Source organism: Platichthys flesus, chromosome 24 (assembly GCF_949316205.1).
Source record: "Platichthys flesus chromosome 24, fPlaFle2.1, whole genome shotgun sequence".
NCBI classification, from domain to species: Eukaryota; Metazoa; Chordata; class Actinopteri; order Pleuronectiformes; family Pleuronectidae; genus Platichthys; species Platichthys flesus.
The window spans coordinates 14,892,100-14,901,918 of record NC_084968.1 but is presented as its reverse complement, the minus strand read 5'-3'; the positions used below and the strand labels follow the sequence as shown (position 1 = coordinate 14,901,918).

The 9,819-nt window shown below is 43.2% G+C and overlaps 1 protein-coding gene across 1 annotated transcript; it reads left to right on the top strand.

Annotated features, from left to right (window-relative positions):
* The first annotated feature begins 1,309 nt into the window (after positions 1-1,309).
* LOC133950321 (basement membrane-specific heparan sulfate proteoglycan core protein-like) lies at positions 1,310-9,798 on the top strand. The gene is made up of 12 exons (XM_062384572.1): positions 1,310-1,386; positions 3,014-3,049; positions 3,227-3,493; positions 4,132-4,401; positions 4,505-4,831; positions 5,431-5,703; positions 6,322-6,597; positions 8,112-8,384; positions 8,492-8,764; positions 9,198-9,312; positions 9,406-9,560; positions 9,788-9,798. Exons 1-12 carry the CDS (start codon positions 1,350-1,352, stop codon positions 9,796-9,798), a joined length of 2,313 nt encoding a protein of 770 aa, XP_062240556.1. The 5' UTR covers positions 1,310-1,349.
* The last annotated feature ends 21 nt before the right edge of the window (positions 9,799-9,819 follow it).

Below are 9,819 nucleotides of genomic sequence, written 5' to 3'. Positions count from 1 at the left end.
AGGCTCAATAAAGTGATATATTATCTTCTGATCTCCATGAAGACGTCTCTACCTCCACCAGGAGCTCATGTTCTCATCCATGTCCATTGTTGTGTTTGTTGGTTTATCAGCAGGACTACACAAAAACTACTGAACCAATATCCACAGAACTTGGCAGGAGGATGGAACCAAGAACCCAATGAGTTTGGTGCAGAAACAGACAAAGGGACAGGAAGTTGTTCACTTTGTTTAAAATGAACATGTTGGACTTTTCCACCAGTTTCCCAGTGAAAGATTCCATTTAGAGAACTGGTATATTAGTGTGTGCAGATTGATTGAACTGGAGAGTCGGGGCTCGGCGGAGGCACTCAGAGGGAAATTCTACATCTTGTGTCATTCTAGTGTTTAAGAATTAATTCAACACACAAATATCAGATTATTTACTTGCCTGTAAATCAGTGATAACATAAACGTCTTTGGAATTAGAATTAGAATTATAGGACACATGTTGAATGTGTTTTAACATCTGATTGCATGTTTCCTGTCACGTTGTTTCCTGTCATCAAAATGTCACAACATGAAATGATCATAATCTACAAAGATATTTGACACTGAAGACATATTTGAGGAAATACTACATTTTCTTTTTTACTGCATTAAATTTTCATCATTGCTATCCCCATTAGATATATAGATACTTTATTAATCCCATGGGAAATTTATGTCATCCAGTAGCTTATACACTTATACACTTAACCGATACATACATATAACAAATATACATAATGCAGATACTGGTACATGAATGGGTCTGACCCTATGGTACAGAATGCAATGATTTGATTGTGTCAGTGTCTAGAATGAAAGTGTTCTTGTGCTGCTGGAGTGGATAGTACAAACAGATATATATATTAATATAAAAACAAAAACAAAACAACAAAAAAATATATATATATAAAAATATATGAATATATAACAGTATTTAAGTGGTAAAAATTAAATCTCTGTGCATGGGGAGTAAAGGGATGAACAGTGGGTTGGTATATGATGAGATGAGAGTATTTCAGATATCATGTCTATCATATATCATATATATCATATCATTCAAAATGTCCAGTAACTATCAGGAGGACAGTTGTGTCTGGTGCAGGGACGTGTGCTGGTTTCTATCACGGTGGCTCCACAGCAACAGAAACGTGTTAAAGTACAAGCAGCCTCAGAGGGGGGGGGGGAGGTTCCTGTGCAGAAGGAAACTGACCCAGGAAACAGAAGAGCACCAACACCTCCCTCTCTCATGTTGATAAGAGATGTGCTCCACTGATCCTCCACCTGTCTTGAAGTGTGTTTGAGTGGAGCTGCTGGATGGGACCATGGGGCTCTCTCTGCTCCGTGTGCTCTCCTTATTCTGTGAGTATCAGGAACTTTTATTCTATCAATGCAAAGTGTTATCAAAAATGAATAACAGTTATTTAGCTATCGATTAAGGATAGTAAAATTAATTAGAAATGATACGTTATTCATTAAGAATAGCTAAATAACTAATGAAAACAGTAAAATTATCAATTAAGAATAATAAAACCTGTAATTATTACATATTACCCTGGTTACAGGGACCAACAAGTCAATCTTTAATTATCAGTCTCAAGTTTTAAAAGTTAAATTAATAATCTCAATATTTAATATTAATGATTATATAATAAACTGAGGGGATTTATCTATGTATGTGTGTGTTGTCGTGTGTGTGTGTGTTTGTGTGTGTGGGTGTGTGTGTTTGTGTGTGTGTGTGTGGGTGTGTGTGTGTGTTGTCGTGTGTGTGTGTGTTGTGTGTAAGTTTGTGGGGATGTTTGTGTGTGTGTGTGTCTGTGTGTGTATGTGTGTGTGTGTGTGTGTGTTTGTGTGTGTGGGTGTGTGTGGGTGTGTTTGTGTGTGTGTGTGTGTGTGTGTTGTGTGTAGGTGTGTGGGTGTGTGTGTGTTGTCGTGTGTGTGTGTGTTTGTATGTGTGGGTGTGTGTGTTGTCGTGTGTGTGTGTGGGTGTGTGTGTGTGTGTGTGTGTGTGTTGTCGTGTGTGTGTGTGTGTGTGTGTGTGTCTGTGAGTGTGGGTGTGTGTGGTTGTGTGTGTGTGTGTGTGTGTGGGTTTGTGTGTGTGTGGGTGTGGGTGTGTGTGTGTAAGAAAGAGAAGGGGGAGGGGCAATGGAGTAATGACTTGGTCACATGGTTTCGTAATCTGGCCGAATTCAAGTCGATGTTACGAAATTCAAAATGGAGGTTTTACGACCTCAGCGGCCCCATGAGGCCGAAGACAAAATGGCGGTAGGTCACGTGGGTTACACAAAGGATGTTTTCAGACAAAGAGATTCAGAAAAGCTCTGGAAACATTGACTTCACCACACAGTGCAATGATCTTTTGAAAGTCTCTGTAAACTTGGTCGGACGGTCACAGTGAAAACGTTCGACACAGCAACGGCTGAAATGTCTTTATCTATTTGCAGAGGTAACCAGACGCATGTATTCTGTTACATGAACTTTAATAACTTTTATTTGAGACTAAATTGTGATTGTTGGAGAACCGTTAGAAAGTGGAAACTATATTTTCTTTACATTTATTATTTGATCAAATTTTATACCTGATTCATTGATTTATTTGCCAAAAGATAATTTGAATAAGAAAAGTTGATTTAGAAACAAATCAAACATTGTGATGATCTCATGGAATTATAGACTTTAAAGTTACAGGTTGTGAATATTGTCCTGATGATTATCAGAGAAACAATCATCTGATCCACATGAATTCAAATAAATGGATCAAACTCAGTAGATCACTGATATTTAACTTCTTTGATTCATTGAGTTATTGATTCTCAAGACATTTCATACTTTTGTACAATTTCTTTGATGGGTAGTTTTAATACTACTGCTCATACTCTCTTTTACAATATAACAGTACTTACTAACAGACTTATTACTAGAGTCTGTACTGTGTTAGATTATTTACCAGGGTTATTAATGTCTGATGAGATACCACTGTTTCTTTCAGTGCTGAATACACTCCTCTCCTGTGGACTCACTGAAGGTGAGTCAGCTCTTTTCTTTATTGATCTCTATCTTTATTAATATGTATATTTCATCCCATTTTTCTTCCTGTGTGTTGTTACTAAGATTAGTGAGTATATGAATGAACTGAAAACTTATAGAACAAAACTCTGGTTGGTATTTCCTCTAACTATGTTCTGTTTGTGCGGGGGGGTAGATGCTGAGCTGACCTTTGAACCCAACTCAACCACTCTATATTCTGGGGAGCACGTTAATCTCACGTGTCACATTCGAGAAGCAAGTGTCAGTGAGTGGAGTTATGAGTTCAAGTGGAACGACAAACCACTGGTCCCCATCACTCCCAGTAACGTCCTCAGGATTCCAGAGCTAACGCCCGACGGGAACGGGGATTATCAGTGCATCGCTCACCACAACAGATCAGAAGAGAGCAGACAGAGCAACAGGGCCACTCTCTCTGTGTCAGGTGAGATATCCAGAGTCATTGTCCCCGCTGGGAGCTTCACCCACAGACATGTGGAGACACAGGACAAAGAGACACCAGTAAAGACCTTCACAGTAACTGGGACAGTAGAAACATGAAGCTTGTTGTCCACATGGTGTCGACAGCCGGACAAATCCAGGTTTCTTCTTCTGAATAAATGGGTTGATTTCTAAATAATTATATAAATATTAAAGGTTGTTATTTTAATGTATATATACAACATATTGAACACAAAAAATAAATAATGAATTGATCTCAAATTAATTATGAAAATATAGATTTTTGCTATTTTAATGGATTTATAATTCATACACTGAATTATTTAAATTGATTCCTAATGGAAGTATTATTTTATCCATGTATACTATTTACCTACATGTACAGAATAAAAAAATTATGATGAATTGATTCCTAATCAACATTGAAAATATATATTTTTTAAATCTTCTTTAATAAATGTATACTACTACAGATGTAAAGATTAATAATGAATTGTCTCCTAATTAATGATGAAGATATAATATTTTTCTAATTTAATAGATGCTTCACTACATGAACTGAGTTTCATAAAGTAATATGAAGGATCCTAATTAAAGATGTGAATATTCTTTCCTGAGCAGCACACAGACCCAGAGCCACAGTGAGAGCATCCAGGACGTCCATCCCAGTTGGCGGCTCTCTGACTCTGACCTGTTCTGTGGAGCAGTCTGCTGGTTGGAGCTACGACTGGTTCACACGTTCCCCAGACGCTGAGGAAACCGCCATCGCAACAAATCCTGTGCACAACTCTCTGAGCATCTCACAGGGAGGCAGCTACTGGTGCAGGGGGAGAAGGACTCACTCAGATTTCTTCTCAGAGAAGAGTCACGTGCATCACATCGACAGAACCTGTGAGTAGCAGGCTTTCATGACTGGCTACGATGAAACAGAACCAGTCAGCAGCAACATTAACCAGTTCTCTCTGTTGGTTTTATATTTGTGTTGAATGTTCAGTGTCCAACAGAAGCTTTGTCGTGCTGCAACACAACTGGACTCAGATATTCAGCGGTGAGACGATCTCTGTCAGGTGTGAGATCCAGGGAGGAGGAGACACCCAGTGGGAATATGAATGGAGGACAACAAGCTCCCACCAACCAGTCACTGGTCCAAACACAGCTCCCACACACAGTGAATACAGGCTGGGCCCTGCCTCTGTTTTCCACAGTGGAGAGTACTGGTGTAAGGCCAGAGCGGACTGGTATTCCTCAACAGAGTGGAGTGAGGCCTTCCAGCTGAGAGTAACACGTACGTCCAATCATCTTTCACAACCTCCACGAGGACGTTACGTCTTCACCTCTTTCTATTGGTTGTTCTTAGCAGGACCAGTAAAAACTACTAAACCAATTTCTGCCCAATCCCCAGTTAGCATCTGGGTGTGGACCTGAACTGGTCCACATGTAAACCAGCTAATGTGGCCCAACTACCTTAAAACCAACCTGGGTCTTTCTGGCACACATCAGGTGCTGTAGGCAAAGTGTGATCTGGATGTGGACCTCAAGTGGTCCATGAATGGTGAACATGGCTCAAACAGCACTAACACATGGGGGCCACCTTCGGCCCTTGTGGTTGACACACGGTATTGCTACGGCTCATCTGTGGCCCGGCTCTGGCAAACAGCAGTGGACTGCCCCAGTGCCATCCCTCCATGAGGTGTGTGGGCTGGATGCCAGAGTGACAGCGTGGGCCACATCTGGGCCTGAAGCATTGAGCTATGTGGGGATCAATGAACCTTTTACATGTTGAGATTCATCATTAGACCTTTTTGTCTTATATATTCTACGATCAGAACTTTGTCCTCTACTGAGTGAAACTCTGCTTCATACGCTTTAATCTGTTTCTCATTTAATTTGTCTTTCATTTTCTCTCACGCACTTTGAAAGCCGATACACCCAGGCCCAGGCTGACTGCTGATGACACAACCATCACAGGAAAGGGAAGCGTAGCACTGACCTGCTCTGTGGAGAACGCGTCTGAGTGGAGATACGACTGGTTCAGAAGAACCTCAGCCTCCTCTGCAGCTCAGATCCTAAGATATAATGAAACAGATGATGAAATCAGCATCTCAGAGGAAGGCATCTACAGCTGCAGAGGACGGAGAGGAGACACAAGCTTCCTCACAGAGGACAGCAACCGAGTCACAATAGAGAACAGAGGTAAGAGTCCGTTTGGAAATCCAAACACTAGTTACCTCCTGTGGAGGTTATATTCTGTCCCTGGACGTTTCTTTCTTTATTTGTTTGTCAGCAGGATTACACAACAACTACTGGATGGATTTCCACGAAACTTGAGACAGAACCAATGAGATTTAGATGGAATCCAAACATCCAGACTTTCTTTAACATGATGTAACTTTAACTGAGCAACAGCGCCCTCTGCAGCCACACCTGATATGTTTTAATAAGTTCAGAGTGTTATGAACTGATCTCAGTTCAGCTTCACTCTTCAGCTGCAGCTGGTTGTGTCTGTGACTCTCAGTCAGTTCTTCTCTCAGGAGATGGAACCCACTCACCAGAGTCACAGAGAACAGACGCTCAGGGAGAGAAGGAGGAAACTTTCTCCTTATTAAGACAGAGAATCATTACATTAACTTGGAAGCTGCTGTTTCAAGGTTAAGAAGTTGCAAAGTGTTTTTCTTTAAGATTGTGTGATTCTTGTTTGATTCTTTCCCTGATGAAGAGATGAGAGGACTGGTATCTGTACAGTTTGGTGGAGGGAGGAGCTGTACTGAGCCATTCTACTTTCTTCTGTTCTCTGTTTCTATTTGTGATCAGTTTCCCACAAGGCCTCTGTGGTCCTGCAACCTGACTGGTCTCTGGTCTTCAGCGGTGAGAGGATCACTGTCCGGTGTGAGGTCCCTGCAGATGAACTGACTGAGTGGGAGTATGAATGGACCCAACCCAACTCAACTACGGCTCCAACACACAATGAATACAGGATTGTCAACGCGTCCTCGTCCGACAGTGGAAGCTACAGGTGTTTGGCTAAAGACAAGAAGAACTTGAAGTCCACGACCGAGTGGAGTGATGACGTCACATTAACAGTTTCTGGTGAGAAAGACCGAGTTTTGAGAAACTGGCAAATGTCTCCTTCAGTTTATGTTCATATACTGCCCGACCACCTGCCCCCTTGACCCCATCCCTTCTCACAGTCTCCAGTCTATTGCCCCTGACCTTCTTCCTTTTCTTACCCATCTTATCAACACTTCCCTGTCAACTGGCTGTTTCCCTAATTCTCTGAAGGAGGCAAGAGTAAATCCTCTCCTGAAGAAACCCACCCTCGACCCGTCTGAAGTAAAAAACTACAGACCTGTCTCTCTCCTTCCCTTTGTTTCCAAAATTCTTGCACGCTATCTTTAATCAACTTTCCTCCTATCTTAACCACAATAATCTTCTTGACCCTCACCAGTCTGGTTTCAAGGCAGGTCACTCAACTGTGACTACCCTCCTTGCTGTCTCTCAGCAGCTTCACACTGCTAGAGCAGCCTCTCTCTCCTCTGTCCTCATCCTTCTAGACCTCTCTGCTGCATTCGACACAGTGAACCACCAGATCCTCATTTCCTCCCTTCAGGACCTCGGTGTCTCAGGCTCTGCTCTCTCCCTGCTCTCTTCCTACCTCAATGAACGCACTTATAGGGTAACTTGGAGAGGGTCTGTGTCTGACCCTTGTCCCCTCACTACACGGGTGCCTCAAGGTTCTGTCCTTGGTCCTCTCCTCTTCTCTTTGTACACCAACTCCCTCGGCTCTGTCATTCACTCACACGGCTTTTCCTACCATAGCTATGCTGATGACACCCAACTAATCCTGTCTTTTCCCCGATCAGAAACACAGGTAGCAGCACGAATCACTGCCTGTCTGACCGACATCTCTCAGTGGATGTCTCAGCTGTCAGTCACCATGTTTCACCAGGTTTTTATAACATCAAAAACTAATTCAGTTCAACCCAAAACTTGAACATACAGAACATCAGACGAACAAGAACTTCCTTTCCTCTTGAGATAATCTGACCTGTACTGCAGCCAGCCACCAGGGGGCGAGCTCACTGTTGTGGAGCTGTGATGTGGTCCATCTTTATATACGGTGAATGCTCAGCACCTTTAGACCAGATGGATGTGGTCCACTTCAGGCAGTGATACTGCTCCTCTAGCTTTCCTGTGGACAGAATGGATCTGAGCCTAAACTCGTCCACTTGTTAAAGAGCTAATGTGGTCCAACCATCCCAGAACCCACCTGGGTCTTTATGGTAAACATGAGGTGCTCTAGGCAAAGTGTGATCTGGATGTGAACCTAAAGTGGTCCATGTGGTGAATATGGTCCAAATAGATCCAAACGAATCGGGGCCACGTCTGGCAGCTTTGGTTGATGTACGGTACGGCTGTGGCTAACTTGTGGCTCTGATGTGGCAAACAGGTGGTATAATCTGGACCAAACCATTCTGTGCTTCTGCTTTTACTGCTGTTTTAGTTTGTACGACTGCAGAAGACTGAAGGAGATACATGTTCTACTCATTTCATTCAACTCACATGAAATGGACTAAAAGCCAAAGTGTTTTTAACATTAACAGAAAGACCAGCGGCTCAGCTGAGTGCTGACCACAGAGCCTTTCCAGTAGGGGGCAGTGTGCTCCTGACCTGCTCCGTGGGCCCAGCATCACCTGGATGGAAGTATTACTGGTACAGAGGTGAGAAGACCTCGGAGCCCCTGACGGATGAGGACTTCAAGTCACATGGACAAAGTGCTAGTGCCTCACGTGAAGGACTGTACTGGTGCAGAGGAGGAAGAGGAGATCCAGTTTACTACACCCAGTACAGTCACCCAGTCAGGATTCATGGAATCGGTGAGTGAGGAGAGAATCCATTCTGCGTCCATGATGTTTGTTGAGATGACGTAAAGGTTGATGCTGATACAAGCTGTGATTCTGTCTTTACTGGTGAATATGAACAGTCCACAACAGAGCTGCTGTGACTCTTCAACCCAACTGGCCGAGCAGATACAGAGGAGAAGCCGTCACCCTGAGGTGTGAGATCCAGGGAGGAGACTCTGAGTGGGAGTATGAATGGACAGCAACCAGCTCACATGCACCCCCCAACACAAAGGAGTTCAGGATCAGTCTGGGGTCAGATCTGAGAGCCAACTACTGGTGTCAGGGCCGACTGAAAGGTGCACGGCAGAACTCAACAGGATGGAGTGCTCCCCTCACGTTGGACCTGTCTAATGGTGAGTCAAGTCTTATTTAGTATTGAAATATAGGTGTTTAACTTTAAATATAAAAAAATGTTTATATGTGTTCAATGCACAGTTACAAAGAGAAGCCAAAATATCGAGGTCCCGCCCATACATGTGCTCGACCAATCACCAGTCAGAGTCAGCTGTCAATCAGGACGTTTCACTGTTTTTATAGCATCAAATAACTAATTAAAACCAAACTGATCAGAAACATGAACACGTGAACAAACTCAAATGAAAGAAACCATGGTGGACATGTACTGCAGGCAGCCACCAGGGGGCGGTGTTATAGTTTGGCTTCACTTTTGGGGGCAGTCATGTCGATGGCTGAATGTGAAGCATCCAGAAATGTCATTGGTTCCAAAATGAACATCTGTAGACAAACATGAAGACGTGTTTCTGTTGTGACGATGTTCTGTTTCAGCTGCTGCACCACCACCTGTCCTCACTGTGTCTCCATCATGGCTGACTCCTGGAGCCTCAGGGACTCTCACCTGTGGGGGGGTTCCACATCCCACTGCAGGATGGAGGTTCTACTGGTACAGAGCGGACCCCATTAGTTTGGATCCAGTCCCAAGATGTAAACAGTCAATTCGATATGGGTGGAGTGATTTGTACTATCCTACGTTCAGTTATGAGCTGCTCCCAGGAAGCGACGGAGGAACTGAACAAAACTCCTCCGTCATCCAAGGCCTGACGGAGTCAGCAGGTTATTCATGTCGAGCTGGAAGAGGAGACCCCGTGTTTTACACTGAGTACAGTGAGACAAAGTGGGTGTGGCCTGTAGGTGAGTTTGTTTCTCTCTCTTGAAGCAGATGTTGTCCCTTCAGTCGGTCAGTTACTTGGGGAACTTTACTTTGGCTGGTTCCTCCAGCTGATTCACTTTTAGAGGTCATAGGTCAAAGGTCAAGACAGATACAGGGTTAGAGAGACAATCTGAAGTTTATATTGATCAGAGAATCATTCCCCAAAATCTAATGTCACATGAAATTATTCTTTGTGTTCATCCTATAGGACTGACCTGAAGTTGATATTATTTATGATCA